The sequence below is a fragment of the Simochromis diagramma genome, unplaced genomic scaffold, assembly GCF_900408965.1.
Source record: "Simochromis diagramma unplaced genomic scaffold, fSimDia1.1 OVJJ01000208.1, whole genome shotgun sequence".
In the NCBI taxonomy this organism is placed as follows: domain Eukaryota; kingdom Metazoa; phylum Chordata; class Actinopteri; order Cichliformes; family Cichlidae; genus Simochromis; species Simochromis diagramma.
Window position 1 is genome coordinate 3701585 of NW_024386789.1, and position 12719 is coordinate 3714303.

The following is a 12719-nucleotide window of genomic DNA, read 5'->3' on the forward strand; positions in this document are numbered from 1 at the left end:
ATACACAAAACCCCCTCCTCTGTCAGAGGCTTGGTGACACTGTGTCTCCCACGGCGATCGTGGGTCCAGCCTGGGTGGCTCCAGACCTTCTGTATGTCTCTCAGTATGCATGTGTGTGTCTGAGTGTGTGTGTTTGTGTGTGACACCAATGGGGTTCCTGCCTGGGCCACCATATGCCACCCACCCAGCCAGAGAGAGGCTCTGGGCAGATTGGGGGGGGGACCCTCGGCGACTGAAGCCACCAGTTGGCTCATTCTCTCAGTCACACGCCGGTCGGGCGCCATGTTTAAAGTCCCACGGCTATTTATCTGGGCTAGGGATGGAGGGAGGTGGTCGGATGGGTGGGGAGACCATTCTTACTGTGATAGATGCTTTGTAAAAAATGATAACACACATTCTCACACACATGTGCACTGTCCAAACTGGATGGACGGATGAATGATAGAGGGGATGGAAACACGTATGACATCATTGTGAGTGTCTGTGTGTGTCTGTTTGAGAAAATCACACATATATTATTATTATTATCCTTTATTTATCCAGGTGAAAGAAATTTAACTCTCATTTCCGAGAAAGACCTGGCCATATGCGAAAACAAACAAAAATATTAAACGCTGCACTGTACGCACGCACACACACACACAACCACATGCAAAGACATTTCCATGACTACACAGTGTGCTGATAGAGGAGGCGCAACATGTTTGTGTGAAACGGCGAGTTTGGTTGTGAAACAACGCCACGATGCCACAAGCCGCATCATTCACTTTCCACAGTGTGTCCTCTCTCCTGTCTTCCTCACCTCACCTCCAACCAGTCACAACAGATGCCCGTCCCCGAGCCTGGTTCTGCCAGAGGTTTCTTCCTGTTAAAAGGGAGTTTTTCCTTCCCACAGTCACCAAGCGCTTGCTCATAGGGGGTTGTCTGATTGTTGGGGTTTTCTCTGGAGGTGGAACACTAAACTGTGCATAGCAGGAACATTATTAAATAACAATATAAACATTGTTGATCATTTAATGGAGACAAAAATCTGATGATGTGAGATAAACTTGGCTACTGCTAGCTGAGTGAGAGCTGGAAAATGAAAAGGAGAAAAAAGAGCTAAGAACAGATCCACTGATTTGTAAGCAAATTCAACTCTTTCCTGATTTTCAGAGTGCAAATTATTTTCCAAGACTACTTTAAATGAGGGGGTATAGTTCCTCAAGACTTGGCTGATTGCATAATTTTATTAGCCATGCGTGATTATACTCTAACTCTCTGCACACGTATGCACAAGGAGAAACCAACACACTGACGCTACACATTTCTCTCACGCTCTATCCAAGCTCTCAGTCTAGTTTTTAGATCTTTTCACCACTCTCTCTTGCTGTCTCTTTCCATCATCTTTTCAATCTGTCTTTTCATCTACTTCAGTCTCAATCAGTCAACCTCTCTCCAGTTTTCTTCTCTCTCCTTCTTTTCTTACCTATTTCAGTCTTCTCTGACTTTCCCAACTTCACCGTTTAAGTCTCACTCCCTCCTTCCCATTACACTCCATCCCTACTCCAGTCTTTCTGTGCCTGCGTGCTGAGTTGAGGTTTGGAGTGGAAACTAGAGTATCAAGTCCGAGACACACAGGACAAGAGGGAGCCAGCCTCATAAATCTCCCTTAGCGCAGCCCACAGCATCCAGTCGGGATTGTGTATGAGTGTGCTGCTGGTGCACGCACGGCTGAGGCTGGACATATATGTTTATATGTATTTGACACAACATTGTTAATCTGCTCAAGTGCATTTTTTCGCAAGCGTGTCTTTTTCTTTCACGTGCTTTGTGTCCGTGTTTATGTGTGAGCATTAATGTGTAAGCAACCTGGGACTTATTCAAAAGCAGAGGCTAGCAGAAATTCTGCACCTGCATGTGGACCAGAATCTGTAGTCTCATCCCACCAACAACTCAACCTCAACAAATGAACCTTGCGGCTCAATATTCAGAGAAAATTATTTCACACATTAAAAATAGTGTACAAAAGTCACTCGCCTTTTTTCAACTTGTTTCCCCTTATTGATTTCTTTTTATGCTAGAGCAAATAGTATATATTTTTCGGTGCCATCTTAAAAAAACAGAAAGGAAAACTATCTGGACTTTGACTGGGCAACTGTAACCATGATTCTTTTCTTTTTTCAGCCATTCTGTTGCAGATTAGCCTCTGCATTATGGCCGAACATCTCCACTTTGGTCTCATCTTTCTAAATGTCGTTGTTCCAGAAGTCTTGTGGTTTGTTCAGTTACAACTTTTCAAACCCAAGCTGTGCTGCCATGTTCTTTTTAAACAGAAGAAGCTTTCTCCTGGCAACCCTGTCAAACAAGCCACACTTGCTCAGCTGTTTTCTAATTGTACCGTCATGAAAATTAACATGCTAAGTGAGGCCAGGAGTCTGACATGTAGCTGTTTGTTTTCTGGGGGATTTCTCTGAGGATTGGATGGTCTAACCTTGGGGTGAATTTGTGGAGTCCTCACTGCAGAATGATGGACTTCTATAATCTTTCTCAGATTAATGGGCAGCAATCACCACTTCTGATCACTACAAACTGGCAAAACCTTTACTTTTATAAAGGTGCTGATGATCAATTAACCAAGTCATCTGATGGCTGCTACTCTTAACTCCTGTGGAAGCAGTAAACCTGTGTTAAGCTTTACTTTGATGCTGATGGCTGGTCACTTGCAAACACTTCAGGCTTTAGTTGCCTAGGTAACAGTTTGTATGTCAATTAACAGTATCTCGCATTTTCATTAGTAGTCACTTCAATCGCTCGTGTGGAAGCTTCTCTGAACCGTCTTACTCGGGTCCCACCTCTCCAGTGGTTCTTTTGCCCATAGTCACTTGAAGTTGCTCAACATTTCTCGCTCTCTCTGCAAATCACTTTGTGGGACGCAGCTTAAGGGTGTACTTAGCTTTGTTCTAGCTTGACTCTAGGCTCTATAATAGCTTCAACTATATGTGTGCAGTCCACACAGGGTTTAGCATAATTAGTTTCCACGTGTCAAAAGCTTTTCAGTGTTTAAAACAATTTAATTCAGTCACAGAGCAGGAATAAAGTGTCACACATTCCAACAGAAGCAGGAGTCCACCCCACTCAGCAGTGATTTTTAACAGATCTTTAACATGTTCTGATCAAAATTTCTAAAGAGAAAAATCACAGGCATTTATAACCTCCTCATTAGTCCGTTTCGTTTGAACTGACAGCTCTCGGCTACAGAAGAAAGGAGAAAAATTTACAGAGAGAACGAAAATAAAAAGGAAAAAGCGAGGAATAATAAATCAAATTAGAACCAAATGCGGCAAGTGGCACAATGTCCAAAACCACTTTACACCCGGGCCCCCTGAGCATTGTCCTCCTTTTACCACTAAGACTTTGGTGATTTCTTAGTGCTCTTTTTTTATTCCCTTTGTACACATTTCATAAGGATTAACACTTGGTAGCTCCCATTCACCCCTACACACCCAAAACAGCGCTAAGTATTACAATATGTGTTTGCTCATGTATGTGTGTGAGCATGAATAAGAAGGAGATATTTGAGTTAATATATTGACCGAGGGATAGGGCAGGCCAGTTTCTCTCCTAACATCAAAGTTCAGACGTCATCCTCAGAGTGCCGTCAGCTTGGAGTGATTCCTGAAGACACGGTGGCACCAGGCAGAGCGGAGGGCCTTCGGGGGATTGAGAGAATTTAAGCCTTCTAGCGCACGCTGACTAAAAACACAAGACAATCAAACACTTTCTGGTGTCGTACCAACTGCGCTCCTTCCTTTTCCAACTTTAATTTGTGAAGTGGATATAGTTTGATTACCAAACGTGGATGTTTAAGTACTTATGTATAGAGTTTCCTCGCCACGAGTACTGCAGGGGAAATGTTTTGGGAAATAAAAACTGCTTGGCTGATAGACATGGCTGCTTCTCTATTGCACTCAAGGGTTTTGGTGAAGGGTTAGAACTGCCTCTCTGTCACTATTAGAGAATAAAGTAATGAAGACTTACTTGCCGGCCTAGTGTTGCATCAGAAGCAGTATCCCTTTACAGCTTCAGTATTAACTCTCAGACTCTACCAGATGTCTCCTGTGTTCACGTAATACACAAAAAACAAGATAGCAAATACGCACACCAGTGCTAATCAAGACACCCCCATGCGATCTCAGAGGTCTGAAGCCTGAGTTTGAATGCTGATCTCATTACATGAAACTTTGTTCAAGGTTCAAGGTTCAAGGTTCAAGGTTCTTTATTTGTCACATGCATAGTTATACAAGTATAACACACAATGTTCATGTTTAATATTGTAACCATTGCAACCATATACATTTTTTAAATAACGAAAAGCAGTCTTTTTATCTAAATAACAGATTTCCCCAAAGCCACCGTTTTAAACATTCTGATTTCCATTGTATTTCCAGTGACTAGTAAAAGAAGATCAAATCAATCTTTGGCAATCATAAATTGTAACAGCTACCCTCCTATTTTGCCTTTAACACTTCTTAAAACTCTCACTCTCCACCCTCCTTCCACTATTTTCTCCACCCACATCCCCAGAGGCCATTTACTATGATTACCAATAACAATAACACTGCCATTATCTTTTACTATTGCATTTTCCCAAGGCTCTGCCAGCCTTTACAGACTTTAAGCTACAAAACGGCTCCCGTTTCAAGCTTGTATATGGGCTGCCTTGGCTCAGAATTCCCTTAATAGTCGCAGTTTGTGTGGGTATCTGACGTGAATCGACATAAATGGCAATGGCCCACTAAATAAGATAGTAAAGCTTTAAGCCACCTGAGTCAGCCTTACTCCAGAGTGCTGCTGGCTGCTTTCCAGCTTGGTGTTTTATACAACCTTTGTTTCACTTTATAGTTAGATGTTTTATTTTGAGTGAAAGCAGGGGGCAATCAGCAGAAAAACATAATGAAACCTTAATTTAAGAGCATATTTTTGTGGATAACATTACACATTGATTACGGGGACACACATTCCAGGGAATTTGTTTTACTGCGTCTGGTTAAGAACACACAAGATTCTTCACTGATTAGTAAGGCTTGGAAAAATGGAAAACAATTACAGACTGCTGAGCTCTACTGGAAGATCAGCATGCAAAACATACAAAACGCCTTACTGTCCGAAAATTATACAGTACTATGCTAAAGTCTTAAGCTTCCCCTCCTCTCTTCTTTTAGCTGATCCCTTTAGGGTTCATCATAGCAGATCAACTCCCACCATCTAACCCTGTCCTTTTCACCCTAACCTTTATTTTTCTAAGAAAAGTGGAAAATTGTAAAGTGCACACATACATTGAAATAAAAAATATAAACGAGCTGGCAAGTCATTATTTTGTAAGGCCATCTGTATTCTTCAACACAGCCTGAACTCTATTTGGCAGATTTTGGGGTAATTTCTTTAAGTAGTCTTCAGAAATAGTTCTCCAGGCGTCCTGAAGGACATTCAAAGCTCTTCTTTGGATGTTTCTGCCTTTTGTTTTGATCTCTGTCAAGATGATCCCACACTGTCTCAATAATATTGAGGTTCAGGCTCTGGGGAGGCCAGTCCATGACGGATAGTGCTCCATTGTGTGTTTTTCTATTCTGGCATGCTTTTCCTGCATTGGCAGTGTGTTTGGGGTCATAGTCATTCTGAAAAATGAAGCTGTTGCCAATCAGACTCTTTCTAGACTGTACTGGAAGTGACTGGTGTGATTTGGTGCTCCATAAATTAAACTGAATTGAATTAAATTGAGTGGCGTATTAAAATGTGATGGTATGTTTTTGGCATTCATAATTCCATCAGTTTTGACAAGCTCTCCAACACTACTGGCTGAACTGCATCCTTAAACCATGTCGGAGTCCTCACTTTAGACGCTCATTGCTGTACCTCTGTCCTGGCTTTCTCCATCCACAGTGACGAGGATTTGAGCCAAAAGTTTCAAATTTGGATTTATCACTCCATCACACCTGTTGATTTTTCTTATTTATTTCAGACTTTTCTCCCTGTTTTCACTTCCTCAAGAATTGCTTTTTGACAGCCACCCTTCCACTTAAGACTATTTCTAATGAGCAGTTAACTGATTAGCTGAAGGGGCATCTCTTAAGCCCTCTCTCAGTTCTCCTTATCCTATTTCTCAAGCACATGACTCCATCGTGTTCATCCGCTTTAGATAGCTTTTAAGGGTTGCAATTTCTTCTTTTGGCTCACAATTATCCAGTTTCATTACATTTTTGGGACACATTCCATGCTATGCCAAAATATATTTAGATTTCTGTGTTTGTATAGACCAGAGGTGGGCAACTCCAGGCCTCGAGGGCCGGTGTCCTGTGGGTTTTAGATGCGTCTTTGATCCAACACAGCTGATTTAAATGGCTAAATTACCTCCTCAACATGTCTTGAAGTTCTCCAGAGGCCTGGTAAACAACTCACCTCTGGTATAGACAGAACAAAGGTTCAACCCTTGAATTGAGTGTCTTCTTTAATCCTTAAATAATTCGTAGGTCTGTGTTAAGTGGCTTAGCAAAAAACCTCAAAATCATCTAAAAATTGTTGGGTATAAGAACTGGACTGAAAATAAGTGGAAAAAGTAGCCAATGCCCAAAGAAAAGCTTTGAAAGATCTTCAGAAAGCCTGGAGAACTACAGACCAGACCAAGCCTGGTTTCTTCAAAGCAAATTACAAAGACATGAGGGGTGACTCAAGAATTTTGCACAGTACTGTATATATGGAAGAACTTTCATGAGTAATTGCAACTCATCACTGCGAACTACGCTAGGCAACATGGCATGAAACCACATAACATCACATACTTAACAAGTATACTGCTTAATCATGAATATTTTTGTGATGACATTTATCCCTGAGAAGTTCTCATTAACAATGATTAAAGCAAGACAGATTGTTTAGACTACAGGAAGCGCTGTAAATGTTGAACACTTTCAAATATGCAACTGACTGACACACATGTTTTCCTTTGGAGTCTGTTGATCACTATGCATTCCAGAGACACTTTTTTGGCCCTGTCAAAGTTGGACCAACCTTGTTTCACCTCCCTGTAGCATGACTCAGGCCTCAACCTTGAATCTCTCCCCCTGGGGACCCCTTATTTATGATGTCACAAAAGGCCAGTCACACTCCTGTAACAGTGGCACGGCCCGCAAAAAGTCAAAATCCAGCTGTAGTCAAGCCCCCCCATCCCTCTTGTAAATGAGCATGTCCAATCTACCCACTGAGTTTCATTAAAACCAGACCACATCAATCAGGGCCTGAACTTTAAAGGCCAGGTCCCTTCTCAAGCAGCATGGAAGAAAAACATGGAGCTGTTAAAGTAAAAGACCTCACACTGCACATACACTCTAACGCTCATTCACTTAACACCACATTTCTGCTGGCGGACCACACATCGCAATACTAGTCCGAGACCACACAGTTGGTCTCATAAGGCCAACAAAAGACCTTGTAAGACCTCACACCAGGCCCTAGCACGATTCGATAGGACCTCAGAAATTTAACACACCTGTAACTCCACAAAATGTAAAGTAACTGCCGAATAGCTACTGTAGTCCCTGCACAGTAATCATCGACCTAGAAAAATCTGGTGATTGGGGATTTTCTTACTTGACAAAATTGAGTGCAAAGGAAGTGTAAGGTCCTCTTAAACACGTGCCTGTACTCCCAAATGTAGGGAAAGCACAAAGGAAGAGCCAAGAATACATAGCAGGAAACTCAGGAGGCATGTCAGATGGACGAAAGGCAGGATCAATGGGCAGATAAATGAGTGTAAGCCAGGCAACAAGAGGGGAGACTGGGAAGGATTCCCATGGGTGGGGACTGGAAGGCAGCCTCGCAATGGAAAGCTTTCAAACTCCTTTCATCGGGTGCCTGAAGACTGGAGCTTTACAAGAGCAAGATGAGCCGGCGCCACTGGAGCATCTTGGCGCTCTTCTACGAAACCCAGACGCAGAGACAGAACAGGACCCTATCACCACTTTGCCCACCCTTTGCTCCCACCCCAGCCCCCCCCCAGTTTTCATCAACCTGAAACTTGACTTTGTAAACAGACATGACTCATTGCAGTTGTCTCTCTTTTCTTACATGTTATTTTTATTCAAAATTATACCCGTAACAACACTTAATATTTCACTTTACTAAATATTCTTTGCAGTGTGATACGTGTTTAGACCTTTTGCTACTGCTTCTTGCAATTTTTCATAATTTTTAACAGAAGATGAAAAAAACAGAAGTACAGCCTTTGACTTTTAGTGAAAGCATGTGAGTTCAGAAATTGCGAGACGGTCTTACCAGTCGACACTAAGAGATCGTCTCCTGTAGGATGGAGGCCTTTCTGATGAAGTCTTCTCTGACTTCGCTGGTCGCTCTTTGAGGGATAGACGATGAGTAAATTTGGAGATTCCCGACTCTGACCTGGGCAACAGAAAAATTACAAAGAATAAGACTTAGTAGGACTGATTTAGACAAAGATCTTGGCCTACTTGCTTGGCAAGTCTTAAGAAATCTTTTCTCTTCTTTGACATGTATTATACATTCTTACACAGAAGTTCAGAAGCACGTAATATACTGCCAGTGTCAGCTTGCCCTGGCGCTTCACTGTTAACAACACCTTTTACTCAGCACTTAATATAAAAAATGGCTAATAAGAAACAAGCACAGGGACTGACATATAGCTGGTTTGCCAAAAAGTGTTCAGCAGAGGTTAAATACTGGCAGAGAGCATGAATATCTGAGAAAGATCGATTCACTCATGCCTCAGACTAAACTAGTTTTGCAGAAAGCGCACAATACTCAGTGGGAATGTAGTCCACGAAGTTGACAAACAGCGTAACAATGCTTCAGCTCCCAGAGGAAACATTAGGTTTCAGGGAAAGCCGCATACTTCCTGCCTCATTTTCTCGAAATCTTTTTCCACACGAAAAAAAAGTCAAACACATTTTAATATCCTCTACTGGGCTGCCAATGTCCCAGTTCAACTTTTTACTCAAAATTAAAAACAGGAAATGTAATATTTATTCCATTCCAGCCCGGACACATTTGATGAGACTCAGCATTGCAATATTGCTGTGGTAACACTGGGGACTAATCAAAATGTAATATTATTCTCTATCAAAGAGCCAGGCTTGTAGAGAAACACCGCTGGAGGAGCACGTCATGTAAAAATTCTCAACAATTATTAAGCAAACTTTTAGATCAACATGGCCAAAGTGGACAACGATCCAAAGATAATTTTAAGGGAATTCAAAACCCTGCAGAAAAAAAAATACAGATGAGACAGGATTACATAGATGATGCCCAGGCGTTGTGCAGGATTATCCCCTTTCCCAATCTCACACACATGCTTTTTCCATTTCATTATGAAATGGTAAAACAATAATAATGGCTCATACATATTCACACACGTACATAGATCTCCTCTCAACCTGAGCCAAAAAGCATTTTAGTCTCCATGGTGAGCTCTGTTGGAGACAAACTACATGAATGGTTAGATCAAGATTTGTGCAGATGACAGAGGCGCTTCTTGCCACTCAAAAACAAGACTTGCATCTGCCATCACTCTTGTGGATTTATGTGAGATGCTTCAGAAATTACTGTGAGCATAAGGCTTTTATAAAAGAAAAGATTAATAAAAGCATATACAACAGTTCATGGCATTACCACATTGCTGAAAAGTGAGACGTTATATGGATGAATGAGAGTGTGGTGATTCACCCCGTTCCACCTAATTAAACTGCTTGAATGGCATAAGATCACGTGTATTTTTATTTACTTTTGATGAAGACGTCTGAGAGGCTTTTGAATGAGTAATTTGTATGTTTTTGCCCAGGAGACTGCTTTGTTGTACAAAGGAGACAGAAGGTCTGAGTGTATCCTGACAAGTGTAATGCATCTATGAGGGAGGACTCAGATCTAAGAGAATGATTACTTAAAAACATGAAATTTGGATCCAGACCTTTGTTGCATCACAGACCTTTACATATTCCCCATTGCTGCAAATGAAAGACTGATGTGAGCTTGAAAATTCAATTCAGTGAAACATTACAAGATAACCTGCCTCTCTGACTTTTTCTTCTGATTTCTTTCTTCTTTTTTTAAAGTTATAATAAGAAAGACTTTTAGTTTAAAAACACAACAGCAATTTAAAAATAAATGAAATACAGTGACACTGTTGTTAACATGCTAACCAGCTAGTAGTAACATAAAACTCAAATTAGATTTCAAACTGAGACAACTAGAATTTGACCGATATAAGATTTCAAGACCAAATCCAATAGTTTGGTGATTTAAATCAAATAGTGCAACTTTTCTTTCTTTTAGACACACGAAACATAAACAGATTTATCTAACATGTTTTATGTGAATCATTATTTGATACGTGTTATGTGTATTATATATTTATAAGTCATTACTTAGATAACATGACTACGCAGTTTCATAAGTAATGCATGACTTTATTGTAACAAGTTGTTCAAGAATCAGTTATTCTTTGTCTGACTGTTGTTGCTTTTGGTGTTCTTGTTGACAAATAGGGAAGTTGCAGTGTGCACTCTGGTGGACAAACTATGTAACCTCAACACTCATAAAATGGTTGAAGGGTGTTTCACCTATCACTTCTTTAGTTTTTACAAATATTGTCATCGGCTGTTATAAATGCTAATGCCAATATTTCGGCAAACAAAGCTAATTGCCCGACCCCGGCCTTTATACACTATATTGACAGAAGTATCCACTTGTCTGCCTTCACACGCATATGAACTTGAGTGACATTCTATTCTTAATCTATATGGTTTAATATGATGTTGACCCATGCTTGACATATAACCAATGTTTAGGAGTGTGTTTATGGGAATTTTTGAGCATTTTCCTGGAAGAGCATTTGTGAGATCAGACACTGATGCTGAATAAGAAGGTCTGGACCACAATTTTCCACTCCAATTCATTGAGGTCAGGACTCTGTGCAGGCCAGTCAAGTTCTTTCACAACAAACTTGCTCATCCATGTCATTATGGACCTTTGCTTTGTGCACTGGTGTTCAGTCATGTTGGAACAGTAAGGGGGCATCCCCAAACCTCACCAACAAGGTTGGGAGCATAAAATTGTCCAAAATGAGTTGGTATGCTGAAGCATTACGAGCATTTTACAACTGGACTGTTGCACAGGTGGCATTCCACAGTGGAATTCACCGAGCTCCTGAGCGCGACTCGTTCTTTCACAAATGTTTGTAGAAGCAATCTGCATGCCTATGTGCTTGACTTTTTACCCCCGTGGTCATGGAAGTGAGTGGAACATCTGAATTCAGTGATTTGGATGGGTGAGTGAACACGTCTGGCAATATAGTGTATACCAGTCAGGGTCGAGAGACAACTTTATGTCTATTCTGCCCTCAGTATAGACATATTTATCACTTTTACATCTTAACCAGTGAACAAAATGAAAAGAAACTACTGGAGAGCGGCATGGCCAACAGATAAGATGGATGATTAAGGCTTTTTTTTTGGCCTAACATGGACAACAACTCTCTTGCTTCACTTAACACTTCTTCCCACTCTCTTTTTGACATTTCCTTCCATTAGGCAATGCCGAAAACTAGAGGCCCGGACTCCTCTGCAAGCCAACGTTAACCCGCAGATCAGATTTCTGTGCTTTGGCAGTGTCTTCTACACTGATGTCAATGTTAAAACTCAAGCATATGAACACCAAGATGAAAGTGATTTCTGCATCTTAGGGCTGATTAAAGGGGTAATTTCTTCAACCTCTTCTCCTACACCAGTTTCTACACATTGTGCCTTTAAAAAGACATGAAGACAAACATCTAATGCGACTAATTAATTACCAGTGTTATTTTACCCCTCATTCCAACCAGTCCACATCCAGGACAGGCACCATTAACCAACAAAGAAAGTTTCCCTTCGTAATTGCAAAACATTTCTTTTTGATTAAAGACAACTTCTGAAAATTTGCTCTGATGCTGTGCAAGTTATTTCTCTTCAGACCAGCTGCCATAAGCTGAGATGAAAATGCAGTTCTTGTTCAAAATGACCTCATGCTATGGCTTATCTAGTAGAATAACAACAAGCCTTACTGCCTGTGTTCCCACTCCTACACCCTCAACTACTGTTTCCTGACCCAACGCCAACATCTCCAAAGAGCTGGTTGACCTCTAAGACAAAGAGACATATTTTCCTGTATGAATCACACAAATGGGGTGTGGGATTTTAGTCATATGGCAGAGAAACCCCTAATTGACGGCATTAAGCTAGGCTGGGCTTCTTCTTCTTCTTCAAGGGCTTTTAATTAAATTAGCACACAGGCTACTGCCAACAACTGACGCTGATGTCTGTTTTCATAAAGTGTGGACTTGACTAGTCTGTAAAATTCTGATTTATGAATAGATTTCAGGAGCGAGGGGTTTGGCTCATCATCGGTTGTTAATGAGTGATTTACTTTTTATGGATCTAATATGTTTATTTGGTGATTTACATAAAGAATTCAGTGTAAAAACTTCAAACAAACCTTTGGATCAAATGCATGACATGTACTGACCGTAGGATAAAAACTTCAATGCCATGAAAACACATAGGATCATGACTTCAAAGACACGGGGACCAGTGGACACAGAAGAGGACTCAGGGAATCCCTTTGAGGGGTTTACAGGAAAACTGCACATGCGAAGCAGGTGGGTCTGAGTGGAGGGGGAT

The 12719-nt window shown here is 41.0% G+C and overlaps 1 protein-coding gene across 4 annotated transcripts in view; it reads right to left on the minus strand.

Moving 5' to 3' along the window:
• LOC120728525 (ankyrin repeat and fibronectin type-III domain-containing protein 1) overlaps positions 1-12719 on the minus strand; it is a 158749-nt gene that overhangs the window by 31993 nt on the left and 114037 nt on the right. For all 4 annotated transcript variants that reach the window (XM_040023505.1, XM_040023504.1, XM_040023506.1 and 1 more), the window contains one exon: positions 8311-8433. In XM_040023505.1, coding sequence (XP_039879439.1) covers positions 8311-8433 — 123 coding nt within the window. The remainder of the gene's footprint in view (positions 1-8310; positions 8434-12719) is intronic.